The following is a 21,984-nucleotide window of genomic DNA, read 5'->3' on the forward strand; positions in this document are numbered from 1 at the left end:
TTAACCCGTTAGGTTTACTTTTCCACCTATCTTGAGATTCATTATTCTGTTGCATCTTGTGAGAAGAATAAAATGGTTTTATAGTGGTTTTGTTAAGTGAATTTTTAGTGCTGAATATATGTATATTTATACTGATATAAAATTTTGTATTTAGCCAGCGAAGGACACACTTAAAAGTCAGTGCAGGGTTTTAATTGTAATGTTTATAGCAGGGAAGTAAGTATCAGTGAGGTGTTAATTTTATGTTAGTGCAGAGCATGACTTAAATATAGTAAGCATGCATTTTTTTTTCTGCTTTGTTGATGTGTCTTTTGCTGGTCGCAAGACATCAGTCCAGCATTCATGACCTGTCTTGCTTTTACAAACGATTCAGTTTTGAATAGCTTATTGTAAGAGACATTTTAGTTTTTAAATAAAAATCCCATACGGATGTTTGGAGGATGTATGGGAAATGGAGGATATGGTGCATTAACTGTACATACTTACATGTCAAAATGCTGTTTTATTGAGATGTGACATTTCAAACTGATTACATTCCATAAATATTTTATTCTTTGCTCTCCTTTCAAAGTGTCTATTCCCTTGGTAGCAGTATGTGTACAGAAGTGTGTGGGTGTACTTTATTAAATACCAGCACTCAGTGTTTCAGACTTTGGGAATCATGTGGATTTGGTTTTTTTTTTTGCCATGTCTTCCTCCTCCCTCTTTTGTCCTGCTGCAATTCAGAGACCAAAACAGTCTCATCTCATGTCCAGAATATGGTCAACAGAGCCCCTGGGCTTTCCTAGATGTATAATTTTGATTGCCAGCTCAGAACTGGTATTCTCTCGCTGCCAGTCTTAAAAGTATAAATTGCTCTCACTTTAAAAAAGATTGAATCTGTAAAGAAAATAGGAGATTTGTCACTGGTTTCGGTGGAGCCAGGATCTCGCCCTGAGCTTTAACAACTTCTATTATGAATTGTAATAGTTGGATGTTGTAGTACTTTTTTAAAATAGCTTTGGATCACCAGACTTCTTGAGATCGGTTGAAGGTCTTCTGACCTTTTTCTCTCACACCAGTGTTTATTTGGCTGCTGCTTTTTCTGACATTTGACTTTTTCTCCTCTTCTGTGCCCCAGCCATTCTGCAGAATTTTATTTCTGCAGCAGTTACTCATCTGATTCCACTGTCTCTTTATTATTCTTACTTTTGTCATTTTGTCCTGACTTCATTGCTTCTTTATAGACTTTTTTCAGCTTTCCATCATAATTTCAGAAGGAGATGGTATTTAGAATGTGGAACCTTTTTTTGCTAATGAAAGTAGGAGTAAAACAAACAACCAAAAGCAAATTGCATTGCAAATATTTTTGATAGTGAAGTAAACTAATACTCTTATGTTTTGTTTTCCAAATGAGTGTATTTTTTCTTAGGCAGAGAATTTAGAATGTGCTTTTGTATTACAGAACTGTGAAAGAAACCATGCATTTTTTTTTCTACTTTGTTGATGTGTCTTTTGCTGGTCGCAAGACATCAGTCCAGCATTTAACCTGGAAAAGGCTTCCTGGAGAAGTATGAGGGAAATCCGCTAGATCACATGTGGAGTGGATAGGAATTGACTTTCTCTTCCAGTCTGACAACTAGGCCATGGAGCTAATAAAAGACAGGCTGAAAATAATAATAATAATAAAAAAAGCATCTGGTTCGTTATGTGGTGAGAAGTAGATGTGTGGAACTCCTTACCAAGGAGTGTTGTGGGTGCAAGATTCTGCATGGTTCTGAGGAAATCACCTATACTGAAAGTAGTCAGAGACTGAGAAAATACAGAGGAGGACAGTATTGTACCTATTCACTCACTTTTTACTCTTCCCCAGGCAGCTGTTTATAGTGCTTACTGGAGACAGAATACTGAGCTACTTAGGCCACTAGCCTGAACCAATGCATCTGTTCATAACTGTCCAGATTTTTTTTTTCTCATTTTTCTCAAAAAGGTGTTAAGAACTAGGAGTTATTAAGTCTTTGTATTAAAAGAAGCTTGTCCAAGGAAATTATCAGTAGGTATGCTCATGTATATGAAAAGATCATTTATAGGCCAACAAGAAGTATGTGAACTGGGGAAAAGTGTGCCACTTCAAGTCATGTTTGAGATATGACAAAATTTGTAAGTGTGTGAAGAAGACAGGATTAGATTTTGCAAGCAATTTCCAGCTGTAGGCAATTAAAGGGTGCAACAAGGGAAATTATAAATACTGCCACACTGTGCAATTTTAAATTAGTTGTAGATATGTGATGTTATTTTTTTAAAATAATTTGTTTAATTGCATACCATTCAAAAAAATATATTAATACCGCACATAATTTTTGTGAAAATTATTCTCAAATGAACTGTTAATTTAATCTTGTAGATTAACAGTTTGTCATTAAATGCATATTAAAAACATAAAACAGCTCAAAAAGTGTGTGTGCTTATAGAGTTATCATTAGCGTTGTGTATGTAGTTTGTATTAGGAGTGACTGCTAGTTCAGTAGCAGCTTGAAGTGTTTGAGTAGTGAATAGCATATTGTTTGTATGTGTCTCATACTATGACTCAGTGATATGTTCTGTATTCTCTGTGAATTTAACCAGATATTTAAGAATATTCTATTCCTATTTTTTGCTTTTTTATTTCTAGGCAGCTTTTTATTTTGTGAAAATTAACAATTTTTCACTAAATTTTCGTAATAGAGTTTTATTGTCAACTTTAACTTTTCATAGGAATAAATGATGATAAATTTACATTTTAAGACTACTTTGAGAGGAATTTTTTAGAACTTCCTGCTACATTGCCCCAGTTAACTGAACTGATTGTTATTTGCCTAGAAGGAGCTATTGTCCAGACTTAAAAAAATGGATTGTTGTTTTATTGATACTGGATGGTAACAGAACATGACAAAAGTCATGCTTATTTTCTGCTTTTAAAATCTAGCTGAAAAGATTGAATTTAAATGTAGTTTAGGAAGAAGTTGATTTAATTTTTTTTTTAATTTATTATCATTTTCTGAATAACATGCTGAATAATTGATTTCAAGGTAGTATAGCCCTTTTGCTGTTTGGTTTGATTGATTATGTAAGTAGGAAAAATATGGATTCCTTACTTCTGAAGAACCGCCTCTCTGTGCTGGTCAATAAATGAAAGTATATCTTGCTTTCATTATTGTAGGTAAGCACCTGAGCCTTAGCAGTTATAACTGGCTAATAGAATATTAACCTTTCTGCATAAGCTGAGCCACCTGGCAGAAAACGCACCACCATGTATGCTGTATTGAAGTAATCTGTTCTGGAGATAAGAGCATGTGTAATTGGCTAGCTAATCAAATCCGGAGGGCCATGAGGAAGGTACTTCTGGAGGTACATTCTCCTTTCAGGATGCTAGAGTAAGTCAGGTTTATGAATTCACAGAATAGTTGAGGTTGGAAGCCTCTGGAGATCATCTAGTTCACCTTCCCTGCTCAGAGCAAGGTCAACTAGAGTAGATTACCCAGGACCATGTTCAGCTGAGAGTAACAAAGAATGTTTTCTTATGTTCAGATGGAATTTTGTGGTTTTAAATTTATGCCCATTGCCTCTTGTCCTGTCACTGGGCACCAATGAGAAGAGCCTGGCTCAGTCTTCTTTATACTCTCCTTTCAGATATTTATGTACGTAGGTAAGATCCTTCCTGAGCCTGCTTTTCTCTGGGCTAAACAGTCCCAGCTCTCTCAGATGCTCCTCTTATGAGAAATGCTCCAGTCCCTTAATCATCTTCGTGACCCTTCGCTGGACTTTCTCATAGAATCATAGAATATCTGAAGTTGGAAGGGACCCATAAGGATCATCGAGTCCGACTCCCTGCTCCTCGCAGGATTACCTAAAACTAAACCATATGACTAAGAGCGTCGCCCAGACATTCCTTGAACTCTGACAGGCTTGATGCCATGACCACTTCTGTGGGGAGCTTGTTCAAGTGGTCAACCACCTTCTCAGTGAAGAACCTTTCCCTAATGTTCAATTCTTCAGCATGTCCAAGTCTCTCTTGTACTGGGGAGCCCAGAACTGGACACAGTGCTCCAGGTGTGTCTCACCAGTGCTGAGTAGAGGGGAAGGATCACCTCCCTCAACCCACTCGCAAGAGTCCTCCTAATGCAGCCCAGGATGCTGTTGGCCTTTTTTTGTGCAAGAGCACGTTGCTGGCTCATGGTCAACTTGGTGGACCAGGACGCTCCAGGCCTTTTTCTGCCAAGCTGCTTTCCAGCCGTTCAGCCCCCAGGATGTGTTGGTGCATGCGGTTCCTACCCAGGTGCAGGACTTTGCAGCCATTGTTGAACTTCATGAGGTTCCTGTCAGCCTGTCAGGTTTCTTTCTCCAGCCTGTCAGGGTCCTTCTGGATGGCAGCACGACCCTCTGATTTATCAGCCACTCCTCCCAGTTTTGTATCATCAGCAGCAAACTTGCTGAGGGTACGCTCTGCCCCACCATCCATATCATTAATTAAGATATTGAACAGGATTATTGGGCTGATTTCAGATTTGGTTTTCATAGCGCATAGTATTTAATGATGTATTTATTTATCGTTTTTGATTGTGTCCAGGAACATTATTGCATGGTTTGCTGCTAGAACAATATTTTTAGGTTTTGAGGGTGCATTCTCCCTCTGTCAGCAATATGTTAGAAGCCTTCTAGCCTTCTTCTCTTTGTGACATTTTCTATTGCAATATTTCTTCCTCCTTCTGCAACTTGCTTTACACTTCAAGACAGAAGGTTCAAGTCTGATTCCCTTTGGAAACTAAGTTGTATGAGTAAATATTTCTGTTTTTTCTTCTGGTGTGTATTTTTGCAGGAAATGCTGTTTTAAAGAAGAAAATGTGCTGTATATAAACACCTTTCTGTCTTCATTCTCAGGGTTTGCTTCTGTGCCAGTGAAAGGGAGTTGCTGTTCGTATTCTAGCCTGGCGTGGGCTTTCCAGACACGGTGTTCCATCTCTGCCCCCTGGAAAGTGACAGTTGAACAATGCAGACAAAGCAGTTTCTTCAATACGTGTAAGTGTCGGGTTGGATTAAAATTATTATCTGTAGTAAACAGAAGAAGGAAAGAAAATTTTGCTTTGGAGAGATACAGTCATGAAAATCTATGTATAGTAACTTTTTGTATCTACTCCAGTTACATATCTCCTAAGGTTATAGTGGTAACTACAGCTATTGACAGAAGTGCGTGCACAGGGTCAGTTTATTATCTTTTAATAGCAAGCAAGGGTTTGATTTATGTCACAGTGAATCCATCTAATACACATCATTGGATGGAAGGGGGAAATACTTGTTTCCTAGTCCTTTATTGAGAATATAAATTGTGTGTTTATTTTCCAAATGATTTTTGGGCCACAGGCAAGACATACTATTCAAGCTGTGCTGTTTCAAAAATGAAATAACTAAAATGCAATAGTGTGTTAAACAAAAACTGTTGATAATGTCCTGCTAATTGTCTGGCCAGCTGCAGTATTTCCTCCAGTCCTGAAAGGAATTACACACATGCTTAACATAATTGAGCAATGATGGCTCTTTAAATTCATGCTGGGACTGTGAACTGAGATAGTTGAGGGGCCGTTCCACCTGTTTTGCAGTTCCTTATCCTATCCCATAGGGGAAGAGAAGGAATAGTAAGAACGTAATCTCTGGAGGAGATGACTGCAGCAGTTTGAGAGTCAAAGTTCTTCGACTGTTTATAATCCATAGAATATAAGAGCTCTGCAAAATGAGGCTTTCAGAACTGGTGGTTTCTTCCTATTCTTCTCAGCATCAGAGTAGCAGAATACTGTATTTGCTTTCTTTACATTTGCTAAAGAAATGGGGTTTAAGCAGTCATGCTGTCTGTCTGTCTGTCTGTCTTATCCATTAAATTTTGACCATTGACTGATTTCAAACAGCTGAGGGTAGAGAGGTCTCAAAAGACCTGCAAAAGGCTGCAGTGTGAACGAGAGGCTCTGCATGATGAAGGTTTTCCTAAGGATGCCAACTGCAGGAAAAATTAATTTAGAACTTTTTCTTAGGCACCCAAGCAGTCACAAGATAAGAATATGTAAGAAGCTAAGCACTGTTGTTATTTTGTTTATCTTAAGTTTAAAATACAGCACTGCAAGTGATTGCAATGTGATTACAATTTGTAGGTTAGATGTTTCCTTAATTATGCTTATGTTCATATTTACAAAGTCTAGATGAGGTCTGTTTTACCAGGAATTCTGCCAGCTGTCTTGTTTGATGACTTAATGAAAAATGTTTGTTAGATGACTGAATTAAAAATGTTTGTTGTGATGGCATACCCATTGTTTGACTTAATAAAATTTTAAACAAGTTGTATTTAGGCAAACTACCTAAAACTATTGGCTTAATTAATAAGATGTAACAACTTGGAAGAATTTAAATATACCTCCTTTAAGTATTCAACAGAGGCAGTAGCTATCAGATTCGGAAGACTGAAGGTTTTGTATTTCAAAGTACAATTACTATAAGAATAGTTTCTCTTACAGAAGTCAAAAATAAAATCTTCAAAATTCAAATGAAGTAGATATTAACAGTATAAATCACTCATATCCTCTAGCAGTGCAGTTGCTTCAGAAGTGGTAACATTAAAAATGCAGATATGACCATTTTATGTGAAACAATTTTCAAGTGAAATGTCAACCAAATGGCAGTCCTTTGTGACTGAGAAAGGTGACTATACTTTTCTATCTCATTAGTGAAGGTTTAATTCTCTTCCATTACACTTTTAGAAATACTAACATGCTCTTGTTAGTAGGGTCATCTGTACCTTCAACTTAACTATTAAAAACAGTTTAACTCATTTAAATAGAAGGAATAGCAATTATCTTAGGCAGTCTGTAATCCTTACCCAGATAGCTGTCTCCTGCAACACTAACAGAAAAATACATAGGGGTTTATTCTTGTCCAATGACGTATTTCAGCGAGTTTGTAATGAAGTAATTTAAAATGATCTTGTTATTCCAGGCTTAGCTTCTGTCCCTCCCTCCTTTCCCCTTTCCACCCTTCCCACTATGGGAAGCAGTTCAGTTTCCATTTACTTAACAATTTCACATCCTTATTTAGAGATGTGGAAGGGCCTGGAGTTTTTCAGATCATGTTTAAAAAATAAGTGACTTCCTCTGAAAAGTTTTACCTTCTTTTTCAGTGTGTCTCAATAGACCTGGTATTTGCAGATAACGTCTTGCTTATGCCTGTTTCAGTACAACTTTTGTCTGAGAGGATAGGGCAGGTCTGTTTTCCTTACCTCTCAGTACATTTACGTGCTCTTATATGCAGGCACAGAGACTGGGTGTTGTGGTTTAACCTCAGACAGCAACCAAGCACCGCACAGCCGCTCGCTCACCCTCCCCGCCCCTGGTGGGATGGGGGAGAGAATTGGAAGAGCAAAAGTAAGAAAACTCATGGGTTGAGATAAGAACAGTTTTAATACATAAAATAAAAAAATAATAATAAAAAAAATTGTAGTGAAAAGTAAAACAATGGGAGAGGAACAAAATCCAGGAAAAAAACCACCCACCAACCGACACCCAGCCAGACCCTGAGCAGCGATCGCTGCCCCTCAGCCAACTCCCCCCAGTTTATATACTGAGCATGACATCATATGGTATGGAATATCCCTTTGGCGAGTTTCAGTCGGCTGTCCTGGCTTTGCTCCCTCCCAGCTTTTTGTGCACCTCCTTGCTCGCAGAGTATGGGAAGCTGAAAAGTCCTTGACTTAGTATAAACACTGCTTAGCAACAACTAAAACATCAGTGTATTATCACATTATTCTCGTGCTAAATCCAAAACACAGCACTATACCAGCTACTAGGAAGAAAATTAACTCTATCCCAGCCAAAACCAGGAGATTGGGAAATCCCACCAATCCAGACTTTCTGAACAGATGCTTAAGCTTTAGTTGTTGAGAAACATTGATAGAAAGTGCTATATGTTAATGGAAGAAGCATGTATCTGTCTGACCTGTAGATGAGGAAAATGTGAGATATAGACCGTTTAAATTTGATAGCCACTGAATTGGATTGAAAGATACGGGCTGTCATTCCTGAAGGCAGCAGAGGCACACAGATGTGTCATGAATAACTGAAACGATTTGGCTGTCTCCCAGCCATAGGAGTTATCTTTCACCCCAATCATCCAAACCAGCAAGCATAATTTTCTCAATATCTGCTGTGTATCTGAGTGTGAGACTAAAGAACTTCTATTTGATACTGGGTCTATATAAAAATTATGCTTTGCTACTTACAGTATTAATTCCATTAGCAACCCTTGGGAACAAATGAAAAAGAGAACTTAATTTCTCTGCTGCTAGGTGATGTTTCGTCTTATGTTAGAATACAGAATAAGGAATATGATGATTTTTCAGAGGTTATAGAACTAGATTGTAACAATCAAGGGAGAATAATTTAGATCGATAATATAAAATCATACTCAGAGTAACACGTTTTGTCTCTAGAGGCTTTGCTTACTGGAAGCAATTGTTCTCAGTATAAATCTTTGTGTTTGTGTTCTTTATTGGAAACATCAGTTCCTGAAAGCTTGCTCCTTAATTAACATTTTATATTAAATTTTTGTAGTCCTATGTGACTTTTCTTTGGATTAAATTGTTCATTTTTTCTGCCTTTCCTAATTCAAGAATCAGAGTGAAAAAATGATTCTTTTTTTCCCCATTTTTAAAGAACTTTTCTTTCAGTATGAACGCTCCAGATAAATAATTACTGAGTTACCACTTGTCACTGTCAGTAGTAACTTATGAAGAGTTTTGATGTTTCAGCATTAAGGATGTAAAGAGCTCCAAATATACAACTGTGTTGTTTTTTTTTCTTTCCTTTTACAAGGGGGATGCCTGTGTGTGCTTGTGTGTTGAAGAATAGTTGTTTTTAGTCAGAAAAAGTTAATTAGCCTTACAGTTAATTGTACTTAATGGTGGGGGCTATTTTATTGGGGTTTAATTTGTCACTCTGCAGTGTAACTTTTGTGAAGACACTTGGTCTCTGGTTTTTATTTTTTTTTGAGGAAATGAACCAGGCCAATGGTGTTTAGTTTGCAAACGTCACTGAAATCTCTGGTCTCCATATCCATCTGGTGACGCTGAGGCCAGCTTCATAATACTTATTATTTAAAAAAAAAAGCTGCAAATGAAAGCTTTAATAATGAAAGCAACCTTCAAAAGATGGTAGCATTTACAACAGCAGTATTAGCTAAGTTAAGGTCCTGGGTTTTTAATAAGATGTTATGAAGAAAAAATACAATTTCTCAGATGTTTGTCAGGATAATTTACAGCAGTTTTGGTTCTTTGTTTAAGCTAACAAGTTTTTAGTCTATTAATAACTGGGTTTGTAGCTGGGTTTATTCAGGATTGGAACTGTGATTAACCTGAAAATCCTATGTCTGCAATTTCCTGCTGACATTGTGCTAAATTGCCAGTTTTAAAAAATGTGAAATTCTAATGGCAAGTGCACTGTGAAAGTGTGCTCAAGGTTTGCAGTTAAGTGGAGTTATTGTCACTGTGTCTCTGTAGCAGTATGAGTGCATCTTTCAGAATAATATTTTCCAGCTCCAGAGGTTTTGTTGTACTATCATAATGCAATAGATTTGTTTCTGGTTTTGGGGAAGTTGCCCAAAACTTTCCCATGCTATCCTATGTGAATGATAGTTAGATTATAGAGACATCTTTTGCTGCCAACAAATTTGCAGACACACCTAAACTTAATCTTTTCTGCAATCCATATAATAAGAACTTTTGCATTTTTTTTTACAATAATATTAAACTTCTGTGAATAAGCAGGTAGCCCCTAGAGCTTCAGCTTTGTATTAGCAAAAACAAACAGAAGCCAGAAAGTTTGTTAGTAGATGAGGCTTTTTCCTGTTTCACTGTTGTGGAAATCCAGCTAGCAGTGAGAAGTAGAAATGAGCTTAAGTTTTCAGTGGAAACATTTCATATAGTTGCAGTTTTAATTTTTACTCTGTGAAGTAATACCATCTTACCATTAGTAAGATGGTACTAATCTCTTACGTGGCCTCAGGTTCCTCTTTATGGTCTTGCAGTAGACCTTGTCTTTCTCAGTCATTTTCAATGTCCATATTCCTGCAGTTCCGCAGTTAGATACCACCTGCTATCCAAATTATTTTTGAGTGACTCAGTAGTGGGCTGTCTAGCCTGAATGCTTTATATTCTTCACTACTTCCTAGGTTTGAATAAAGGCCCTATAGAGCTAACAGATAATATCCTCAGAAGTCGACATCGTAAGAGGGTTGAGGCAGAGTTGCGAAGAGGAACACGTATTTTGCTAAAGCAGCCCTTTTATTTAGGCATCACTTGGCGGGGGGCGGGTATCTTCTCATTATCTTTCAGCAGAACTCAGTATCAGATATGCATGATACACTTCCACTTAGAATGTAAGGGGTCTCTTTTGCAGTTGAAGAAAACAATGTTTTGAGCTTGGTCACTTAGGCAAAAAAAAAATGGCAAATTCATATTAGCGGATGGCCCTGACTCCTTCAAGGAAGTTTCTTTTAAATCAAAATAAATTTAGCATTAATATGAATTAAGAATTCTAAGTGTTAGTTTCTATCAAAAACAAAGGTTTCTTTTAATCTGTTTCTAACTTTGGGTCGCTTAATGACCTGACTGTTTGTTGTTGACTGATAGAGAAAAAAGCTTTATGCTCAATTATTTGAAATATACTATTTTATAATGTGCTTGCAAAGGAGTAAAAAAAAAAAAGCTACTTTTGTTGTTCTTGTTCTTCCAGTCTCATTGATGGATGTGAATCCATTAAAAATCTGAAGTCTCTTTAACTTACACTGGTTCTTGTTTTTTTATTTCTACTTCATTGTGATATTTGCCTTTGTAGGCCTAATTTACATGGAAAATAGGCTTTTTTCAGCTTATATGGTTTTTGTACTGTAGTTTTGTTCTGTAAGCTGCAACCTGTATATGCAGGACACTAGAGTAGAAGGAACAATAGATTTTCATAACTTCAAATTTAGTGACTTAATAACTTAGATCCAGTGGGGAGAGTGGATTGAGTGTTTTGGGAGTCATGTTTTAATTTTTTTTTCTTTGTTCTCAGGTAATTCTTTGAATAATTTTAAGCATTGTTTCAGTGCCTTTGTCTTAGCTTGTTCTTTATCTTTTATGCTGTCCTTATGCTGCTTTGTTTCCTAATAAAACCATATATAATCAGAAATAGTCTGAGTTTTTTGGCTAATTATATAGTCAAAATTGAAGCTTCAGGAAGCTATAGTTATACAAGGAGAGAGGAAAACTAATGGAAGATAAACCACATACATGCTTAAGACTGCAAATTATCGTGAATTTTTAAGACTCTCTTTGTATCTAGTTAAAGCTTAAGATCAGAATCTCAGAAATTAAAGAGAGATACCTACTATTCTCAAGATTACTGTGCCTGGCAGGAGAAAAAGTGTTTTAGAACTTCCCACCATGACAGTGTACTGTGCGCAGCTAGAGAACATCCTTCTTGTTTAGGTGCTGCAGCAGTGGGGCCTACACTGTCTCTTAAGTACATCTTCATTATGGTGAATGATCCTTAAATATCTCGAATGGTGCACTTGTGGAATCAACTTAATGTCCAGGGCCACTTCAACTGTTGAAATATTGTGGAAAAACTACATGTTGAATGTACAGTTGCAGAATTTTTACGAGAAATGCACAGTTGAAATGCTGCCCACAACCTGTCAGAAGAAAAGAAGCATTGCTTTTAGGGTGAAGAGTTCTGATGACCACTTGGAAACAAGCTCAGTGTGCAGAGTGTTTATGTTCTCTAATTTCTCTAAATAACTTCTTTCCTGAATTGGCATATTTGTCTTGCTCTTCAGTAATTGGTTCTGGGCATCTGGTGATTGTGTAGTAGCCATGAAATTATAAAAAAAACCCTTGTTTAGCATGGAAGTTCTGAATGGAACCCAAAGTACCAAACTTAATACATAGAGGAATCTTATTGGGACATTTTGTAGATTGACATGATTTAAACTCTGGTTCCTAAAAAATTTTTAATTGTAAATTTTAATTATTTCCCATAATGTACGTAACTCACAAGGACAATGTTAGAGTGATTAACTTTCTCAGATCATCAGAAACGTGCAGCTTAAAAAAAGTACACCACTTTCAATTTTGTAGTGATACAGCACCCTGGCATGTGACTGAGGATTCATTTAATGGTGTACTTCACCAGAACTAGCAGGTTTATGCATCAATCAGTTCTACCGAAAGGTGGCTGTAACTGGATGTGTAGCTTTACCAGAAGTTTGAGAGTTTTGATAAGATTTCTGAACAGCATTTTAGTCATTGCTGTCTTCCATTTTGCAAATGGAGGAAGTATCTGACCATAGTTCTCTTTGGCTTTGGAGCCTTGAAAACTGGTTTTGGTTAAATTGGTGAAAGAATGCCAAAATATTGTTGTGATATGTTATCAAAAATAACAGTAATATAGGTTAAAAGCCAATGCTTTTTAAAACCCATCAAGGTTTTTTAAAAAATCAACTGGTATTGGGCTTTCCAGGCTTCTGAAGAAAGCTGTTATTTACAAGGAAAACCTAATGTTTAGAACTCTTGTAGTTAGCTCTCATGAGACAGGGTTGCAGTTGTCTTTTTTGGAGAGATCATAAAACCCAATTGAATTGGAATAATCCAGCTCTGCCTGTACCTCAGTGATGAGACTGCTTAATTTAGTTTCATCATGTCAGTTCAGTGCCATGTTAAAAATTCTTATTTGACAGGATATCAATTTATTGGCAGTGGAGTTGTCACTGAGAACTTGTGTAATTTAAAAGTGAGTGTATTACTGTGTTCACCTTAATACCAGTATTAGATACTAGCTATATAATCAAAGTGTTATAAAGATTAACTTCATTATTTTTCTGGACTTTCAGCACATCCTGCTTTAGAAGGGTGACTTAATACTAATTGTTCATGAACACTGACAGAATGACCTCTCTCTCGAGGCTTTGCCTGTTCAGAAAAAATACTGAAATGCAATTCTTAGTAGTGAAGAATTTGTTTATAAGCTGTCTGGGACATGAACACACTTTTCACTGTCTAATATACAGTTGCATAGTTCTTATCAGAGATGCACATCCTTAAAATGTTAGCCATAAGAGTAGGCTTTTGAAAGTACAACCATGTCAGAGAACAGAAGAGTGGGTATGGGTTCATTTTTAACATCTTACACAATGACGTCTTGTTTTACAACTGCAACCTCTTAATAGGCGAAGTTTTACAAATAAGTGACATACGTTTTCCCTATTCTCATCCTATTTCAGCTATACCTAGAGACCAGCTCTGAGGGCAGGGCCCATCATTTGCTTTTCATACCTGTTTAAAGCTTGGCCTACTTTTAATCAGTCCACAGTGCTTCCAGTTGTGGTGAGGTGATAGAAACGTGTGTGTTTTCTAAGAACTTATGGAGTCCATACTGTTTTTTCAGAAAATGTCTTTCAAAACCAACAGATACTGAATATGAAAACTATATCTTACAGTGGTGTCTTAGAGGAGTAAGTTAAAAATGAACTTCTAGAACATGAGAAAAACCTTGCCTCATCAGACCAAATGTCCGTCTAACTGAGCATCGTGTCTCCAACAGCAGCTGATGCTATGGGAAGAAAATAAGAATGGGATGAGCATGTAGGGATGCTTCCTTAGAAAAACCTCACAACCTTCAGTGATTTGTGAGATGGAATTTTTTGAATTTATAGCTCTAGGTGGCTTTTTCTTCTGTGAATTTGTTTGGCTGCTTTTGAACCCATATAAATGATCTGACAAGAGTGCATTCTCTTTTCTGTAGATGGGTAAGCATGTGTTCGTCAGAGCAGATAAGGACAAGGAAATGCCCTCTGCACTTGAGTATAGTGAGGTCTGTGAGGTTCAGTTCCTAGAGGAGTTGATTTTTAAGCCTTTGACCTGCCTCCGAGAAAAAATGTCTCCTTGTGGTCATTAAGCAGCCGAGTCTAGACTGTGTAATTTATCATGCAATTTGTAATAGAATACATAAGCAGCACATTCTCTTTGCAGATGCTATTTCATGTTTCATGCATGTGAAGTATTTTTTCCAAATCCTATTTTTGTTTGGAGAAGGTGGCAAAACCATTGGTGTCTGGAGAAGGAAAGAGGTTGAAATATCATACCTTTTTAGAATTCATCTGCTAATAAAAGGATGTATTCCAAGCTGAAACCTGGAAGAGAATGTTAGTGATTGAAAAGACCTTACTAAGTTCCTTAAGGTAATACAGATGCATAGATGTAATGGCATTAGTGGGCAACAGTACATTGAAAGAAACATGTTTATTATAACATGTTCATTAGTCTTTTTATTATGTCATTAATATTAATGTCTTTGGATCCCTGCTGCTGTGCTGCCACAAGGCTATTTGTCATCAAAAAACTTAAGGAAAAATTGCTTGTAAGTGGAAGAAGTGAGCCTACTTAGCTGTTTTACAAAGTTGATTATTCTCCTTCTACTCCCTTAAGTTTTCCAATTTACTGCTATTTGTCTTTCTTTGTAGTTTATATTCTAAGCAAGCTGGGAACTCATCTTGCAGGAGGCAAAGAAATCTCAGTTTTAATCTCAGTTTATTATGACCTAAGATACTGTTTTCTGATATGGTTTAAGCAAGTGTTTTTAGTAATACTTGTGAGTTACTGAGATATGGTCTAATATTCATCCTCTGAAATAAGCGCTAGGGCTGTCTGGTTCCTGAAATTCAGGGATAGTATAAAAAGACACAAAACCAAATCCTTTTCAAAATATTGCAAACATCTTTTATGTAGATTAAGCAAAATGGAGTGGTGTCATACAGACTTACTATTAGTGATTGTTAGCGATCAGCTTGCATAAAGCATACTTTCAGCAAAATTCAATAGTGAATCTTTTTGTAGGACATAAAATAAAATCTTATATATGACACATTTTCTTTTATTTTTTTCAGTTAGTAGCTATGTGCTTTTCGGTAACTGACTAGAAATGTGTGGTGGCTTTTATGACTGAGTCTATTTTAGCTGTGGAGGAATGCATGCAGCCTCCCATTTTACAAAGGCAAAATAAAGGTAAGGCTACAAATCACTAAGAGACTGCATACCTACTGTACTGTCTTCATTTCAGAGCATTTCTGCAAATGTGAAAAGCAGTACAGCGATGCTCATTTCTGTTCGGGGTTATTTCCTCCACTACAAGACATTTCTCCTGCCTCTGTATATGCTCTCCAATCATCTTGGTGCTTTGCTGCCAAGTCAGATGGACCTTTCTTATGGTCAGATTTTTATTTTCTTTGTTGCTGTGTTGTCTGTCTGTCGTAAGCAATGTCCTCACCATTGTTATCTTCCCGACTGCAGCCTATCCCTTCCGTATTCCATCCTTGTCACTTTGATTTAAAATCGGTGTGATATCTGCCATCTTATAAAGGACTCTCAGCTCTGTAGCCTGCAGGCTTCTGATGTGTTTCATTAAATTCAGCTGCTTTCCAAACTGATGATGATATTGTTACAGACTGATTAGATGAACTGCACTTTGGTACCAAATGTGACGTTTTCCTCTAGTTCTAATTTTGTCAGAATTTGTGTGGTGCTTGAGGCCAAAATTTGACTCAGTCTGATCTCATCTCGCTGGATCTGTTGGCATTGACTGGTCTCCTTTGGTACAAAACAATCTTACTCTGTGACTTTTGCTACTTTCCTCTTTTGGGATTAAGTGATCTTACTGTACAGATATTTAGGATGCAGCTCAAAGTGCTGGGTTTTTTTTTAGTGTATTACCAGCTCAAGAGCTCCCTGTTCTTGTCTCTCAACTGCTTGTTGCTGCCTCTCTGCAGCCTCCTTTGTAGCTGTTATGATGCTTTGTGAGGCCACACAAACAGCACTAGACTGGGGAACTGTTCCAGCTTAAAAATAACCTTGCAAAGAAACATGTAAATACCTTTATTGTAATTCCATGTTTCCAGGCTAGCAGGATAATCATAAAAAAAAGAAATTGCTAGTTACACAGTGTTTTCTGAATAAGCTAAGAAGCTTAACATGATTGATTGTCAACCTTCCAACTCATGCAACAGTCCTATAGTCCACTTTAGAACATGAAAAGCTGCGTCATGCATTACCTACTTACCACCAGTCTTTTTGTATACTGAACTTTAACGCAGTGTTGTCTTAGGGTAATATTGACTACTTGTAGGCAGTCTAGTACCTGTCACAGTCTGGCTTTTATTGAAATAGCAATGAAGTTGTTCTGTTTGGTGAGTTCTGTGCAGCTGAAGGTTGTGGGGTTTTGGGGTTTTTTTTTTTTGAGTTTAGCACACAGTTATATGCATCAGTTTGATGTAATCAGCTGGAAATTCTTTTAGTGACTGACAGTTCAGACACTGGTTTCAAGCCATTTGATGCAGTTACTGTTTGTGGGATTTTTTTAACCATAAACCTCTGGACATTAGGGTTCACTTGAATGTCTAGAAAAGAGAATGTAATTTCAGATAGAAATTTATTTTTTACAGGGACTAAAGCCAGGAGCAAATACAATTCTTGCCTCACAGCATGTAAGAAGTGTGATAATGTTGCTGTTATGTGCAATCCATGGGCATTTCTCCTTGTGTATAATACACAGTTTCTATTTGTCTGTAATACAGACAAAATCTGTATTACATACTTTGGCTTATTGTACTATTTGTACAATATGTTATTTGGGCATGTAGTGACTTTCTAGGCCATTCTGCTCTTGCCCATCTTGAGGGAATACTATTTTGTAGCTTCCTGGACTTGTAGTGTTGTGTGTCCTTCCTTGTATGCTTGCTTTCCAATGTACTGAGCTTTGATTACTTGACTCAGGATTGTACTTCTCAAAAAACAAAATCACAGTTATGCATCCCACTTTGAAAAGGATTTTTGACTGAAAAGATAGGCGTCATACTTTTGGAAGAACCACCTTCACACTATATACAAACTTACTCAATACAAAAATAAACCTGGGTGCTTAGTGGTACCTCTAGAAATTCTGGATAGCTCCTGTTCCTCACCGTGTTGTCAACATAGCAGTTCCAATGTGTTTGCCAGTCTGTGAGACAGGATCTCTCACATGCATTAATCTAACAAGGATGAATTACTGTAGTGATTTGAGCATAGTTATTTTAATTCCCCTGGTTGACAGTGTTTACTGACTTTTTTTGTCTACTTTAAATAAACAAAACCAGTTTCTAATCAGAGAAGACAAGAGATTTAAACTGCCATGGCAACATTGTCCCTGGGTGAAACACGTAATAGCATTAATCTGCAAATATAACAATGGCGACGCTTGTGTATTCTGTGTTGGTAGCCTTCTTGTCTGGACTAACAGGATGAAATACTGTCTGTGGTGTCTTCTTCACATCATCAGTTCCATTTTGGTGTAGTTCGTTTTTGTCTAAGTTATGAGGATATCCTATATGTCCATCAATTGGGCAAATAGTAGGGCAAATACATGCTTCCTAAGTCATGCTCTCATATGTTGGGTGAAACATCTTAAGACAGTGGATCTCGTGTACACAGCCAGGGAGCGAGGAGGCCTGACCAAACCTGAGCTCTGTGATGAGGCTGTTTAAAATGTCTTACGTTCCTTCCTCCTTACATTCCTTTGCATTTATACAGGCAATATGGAGGACCATGTATTTTGTCAGAACATGAGAACAGCAGCAGATTTATGTTGCTGGTTAAGTTCTTGTGTTTTATGGCTTTTTAAAGCAGGCTAACCCTTGGCTATTTTTAGGAGTGATTCTAGGTGACTGTCATTGATATTTGTCCTTGGATAAGTGCTTACAGGTATTGCTGCTCTGAGTTACTAATGAATGATTTTCTTTTAATGATCTGGGAATTAATACCTTACTGGTTATTGGTTAGGAATGTTTGCCTTTAAATCGATTTTGAAAATCCTTTTAAAACCATGCACCTGGCTATGTGCCTATCTGATTGCAGTCATCAGGAGTAGAGGCACATATCTGCACCAGATACATATACACATAATAGGAAATCACTTTCTTAGCAAGGCAGTAATTCTACAGTTTAAATCCCAGCAAAGATCAAGCAACGGTTCACATTTAAAGTGTTTTTTTGTTCAGCTTCGGTTTCCAATGTAAACTGTACTTGTACATTACTTATTAAAACTTTTTAATTTCAGTGACAGCTGATGAGCTATGGAAAGGAGCTTTGGCAGAGACTGGTGTGGGAGTAAAGAAAGGAAGAGGAAAGAGAAGGAAGAAGAAACTAAGGAAGAATCTGAATAAGGGCCAGGAGATTGGTGAAGGTAGATTCACAAATAAGGGGCTGAAGACGTGTCTTGGCCTTTTCGTGCATAGTGTTTCTTTAACAAATTTAATAAATTGACAAATTGCTGTTAATTTTTGTGGTGTCAGAACTGCTTGAGATATTTTTGACTTTTAAAAAAATACTGATATGGTTGTTTAATGTTATTCTTGGTTTTTAAATATGAATTCTGTATCATAAAATGCACTTGAAATATGTGAGAACCTTCCTTTTTATTGCATTTTTCCAGTATGCAGAGTTTCAGTCCTAATTCGGCATAAAATGTAATTTTTCTCTGTTATTTTTAAGGACGTTCTGGTTTCCTCTGGCCTGGTCTTAATGCTCCTGTGATACAAAGTGGGAGAGTCCAGGCAGTTACCCAACGAAAAAAAGAAGAACGAGAGAGAATTCAGTCTGAAATTGTTCAGCAGAGAGATACATGGGAGAAGAAAAGAAAAATAAAAGTTAAGAGGGAGGGAGGATGGAGTGGAAAGTGTTGGGGAGGTGTCATTCTGGATCCTCCTGACCCAGGTCCTAATGGAGGTAAGAAAACTATCTATCTTAGTCTTACTTAGCCTCTCTGATAAGGGACTCGGAGAAAGTGAGATTCCTGTGATTGAAAATCAATTTTATACTTCTCTCTTATATGCCCATACATGAAGCAAGGCAGCTAAATCAAAGAACATGTTAACACAAGTGAAATTTGTTAAATCACTGCTTAGTTTAATACAGCTGTTAAACTATTATATTATGTTATAGACTGTATGATGTTATAGTGTATTACAGAATACTGTATTATGTTGTGGGCTGTTATAGGAGACTTGAAGTATGGAAATATTTTTCTGTGTTCAATGTCAGTTGTCTTGAGTATGAAATACAGCCATGGTTTTTTACAGTTTCTTAAAGGATCCTGTGGGATAAATCAGGCTTTTTTTTCTAGTTCATATAATGAAATATGGTTAAAGATGATGTAGTTTGAATGTCGCTGATAGAAGTTATTTATTTATTCATTTCTTTGCTGCATAGTTAAATATCAGTGAAACTAGAGGTCCTATACAAGGAGTGGAGAGGTGACTTTAACTTTTTTTACAATGCTGTTATTCAGACGACTAGAAATTCTATAGTAGCTTTGTTTAACATTTAGAGGCCTAATCCTTTGCAACTAATTAAATATGAAAATGAGTTGTTACTCATATTCAGCTGAGTTTTTCTTGTGAAGCACTTAATGATGCTTCTATGTTTATTGTTGCCTTTCTGTAGGCTTTTGTAGTAAGATGAGCTAAGAAAGGTTTCTAGCACTGTTGTTTCAGGCTTATTGCAGATTCCAGTCATTCTAACAGTTAGGCTTGCTCATGTTTTGGAGCTTTCTTTGTCCAGGAATATGTTCTCCCAGTGCAAGCTTGGCTCTTGGAACATATGTTGCAGCAAGTCAACAGAAATGGGGAATTACATGCATGTAATCACAATTATATTGTTGTCTGATCTTCTTGCAGTCACCTTTGCTCCCCAGTCTGCTTGGTGCTTTGTTTATTAATTTATTTCTGTCTGTGAATATTTTCTGGTTACGTTCTGTTGGATGATAATTAAAAATTCAGAGATGCTTTGAATCAAGCCATAAGGTAGTGAGAGCATTGTCTTTCCAGTGTGATAAATGTCTTTGACTGTAGATTGAAGTTACGCTGGCATTTTTGTAGGTTTCTCCTTTATAAATTCATGCCGTTGTTGCTGTCTACTACTTCTCTGTTCCCTTCCCAGGTTTTCCATTCCTGTAGCTGGTATAGGTGATTTTGTAGCTTCTGTTGCTGTAGTGTCTGAGATATGTTGTTTCCCTCAGATTTACCTTGTGAATTTAAGGAGAGCTTGCCTGCCAATCTCTTCAAGTATTTTTTAGTTGTCTTCAATTTTAAGAGCAATTTAAGAAAATTCATGTTTTAATATCAGCATAATACTGCAGTGTACAAATGAAAGTTTTCCCGTATTTACTTCCCTGCAGTTTGTTTTATTACTGTGAAAGCAAATATTCCATGGAAGGCAGTGAAGTGACAATGGACTTTGCAGTCTGTCGCTGAATCTTAAAACTGACAAATAGAAGATTTGAGAAATTAATGAATTGTTCCAAATTCCCCATAAGTCAGTGGTGGAATATAGAGAAAGTCAGAAAATTTCATGGTTCTAGTTCCGTACTGTGAACACAAGACTATGTTGTTTTTAAATTCAAATATATTTTCAAGTAGTTTATTCCCTTAAAAGAAGTGGCAGCTGTTGCAGACGACATTTATGCATGCATGAATTTTACGTTCCGGTGCTTTCCTTGATTTTGCTTTTGGTTGATACTATTGATGTTGATTACTTGCATTAAAGTTGGCTGTGTGGAGGCTGTGGTAGTCAGGTCAAGTTCTGCCAAAAAGAGGAAAGGGTATTACGATCAAAATAGGAAAATGAAACTGTCAGCTTGTATTATAAATGTGCTTGAGAAAAAGCAGTTTCCAATTAGTATACACTAATTTCCTTTTAATCTGTTAAAAATTGCAGGGATTTTCAGGTCCCCATAGTTCTTTCAGCATCTTTTTATTCAGAGAATTAATGAACTGGGACGTTGGCTGTGTCCAAAGTACTGTCAAGGTGGTAGGAGGAATAGACCTGAAACTGCCAAACCCAATGAATCCTTTTGTCCTGAGACTATGGGGTGGCTGGATTCCCTGGTGTCTAAGCAAGCATGAGTTCTGATTGAGATTCTACAGTTCAGCCCTTCCTAGTATTCTGGTAATAGATTCTCTAGTAACAAACGGAGGTTGAGCATGTGCTGCAGCTTCCCCTCAGCAGCATTCATATTTTCTAATGAAAACAGCTACAGGAAGTTTGTAAAAACCTCAATGTTGTTAGCCTTCAACATCTGACAAATTTGTTTGAAATCAACCAATATGTTAAAAAAAAAAAAAACTTGGGGACACACTGTGATTTTATATGTTTCATTCTTTCAGGGGGATTTTCTTCCACTACACCTTTACTTATTGTGCTAGCTATGAGTAGAGAAAGAACAGTATTTTTCAGTTGGAAATAAAATTATTTTTCTTCCACGTTTATGGTGTTTCTATGCAACTGAAGAGGCTTCAGAGAGAGAACAGAGTGCCTGTTGGCATTCATATCCTCCACTGTGAGCTAGAAGTCTACTTCTTGTAAACTAACAGATCTCTAAATTGTGCCGAGATTATAATGTTTATAATCATCTTGGAGGTTATATGTAAATGATAAAGCAATGTTTGGTGAAGGAATGAGTCCCCAGTTCTTCACCATTATACTGTTTTCAGCTCCCAAGCCTTGCTCCAGAATCTCACTGTGGCTATGGCAAATAAAATAAGTATTAAATGCTTTAATTAACACTGGTCTTCTATGTTATACTGAAATGCTTTTGTTCATGAGATAAATTGGAAAAGCAGGATGTTGGAAGGATCCCTGCTTCTTATACCAAGACACTGCATTTTACTCCATTTTCCATTGTTTTCAAAGTCAGTAGGTTTTTTTCTACAACCGAGCTGATAATAGGATATTCCTTGTGGAAAATGTGTCTGTGTTAAAATACAGGTCAATTGTAAGTATGCTCTCAATTGCATAAAAGGAAACAAATATATTTGCAATTTATATTCCGGTGTTTGTGTGGTCATCAGGTTTTGAAACAGAAACTC

At 36.8% G+C, this 21,984-nt stretch overlaps 1 protein-coding gene across 4 annotated transcripts in view; it reads left to right on the forward strand.

The window, feature by feature from the left end:
- The window catches only part of MRPS5 (mitochondrial ribosomal protein S5), a 67,440-nt gene that overhangs the window by 4,089 nt on the left and 41,367 nt on the right, over positions 1 to 21,984 (forward strand). The window contains exons 2-6 of one of the 4 annotated variants that reach the window (XM_075147547.1): positions 4,897 to 5,034; positions 14,123 to 14,268; positions 14,974 to 15,091; positions 18,177 to 18,302; positions 18,611 to 18,844. In XM_075147547.1, the coding sequence (XP_075003648.1) occupies positions 15,025 to 15,091; positions 18,177 to 18,302; positions 18,611 to 18,844 (427 nt within the window). In that variant the 5' untranslated portion in view covers positions 4,897 to 5,034; positions 14,123 to 14,268; positions 14,974 to 15,024. Of the gene's footprint in view, positions 1 to 4,774; positions 4,794 to 4,896; positions 5,035 to 14,122; positions 14,269 to 14,973; positions 15,092 to 18,176; positions 18,303 to 18,610; positions 18,845 to 21,984 lie in introns of those variants that run through there. The other 3 variants (XM_075147545.1, XM_075147544.1, XM_075147548.1) reach the window with 3 other exon arrangements.

Source organism: Calonectris borealis, chromosome 3 (genome assembly GCF_964195595.1).
Source record: "Calonectris borealis chromosome 3, bCalBor7.hap1.2, whole genome shotgun sequence".
Lineage (NCBI taxonomy): Eukaryota > Metazoa > Chordata > Aves > Procellariiformes > Procellariidae > Calonectris > Calonectris borealis.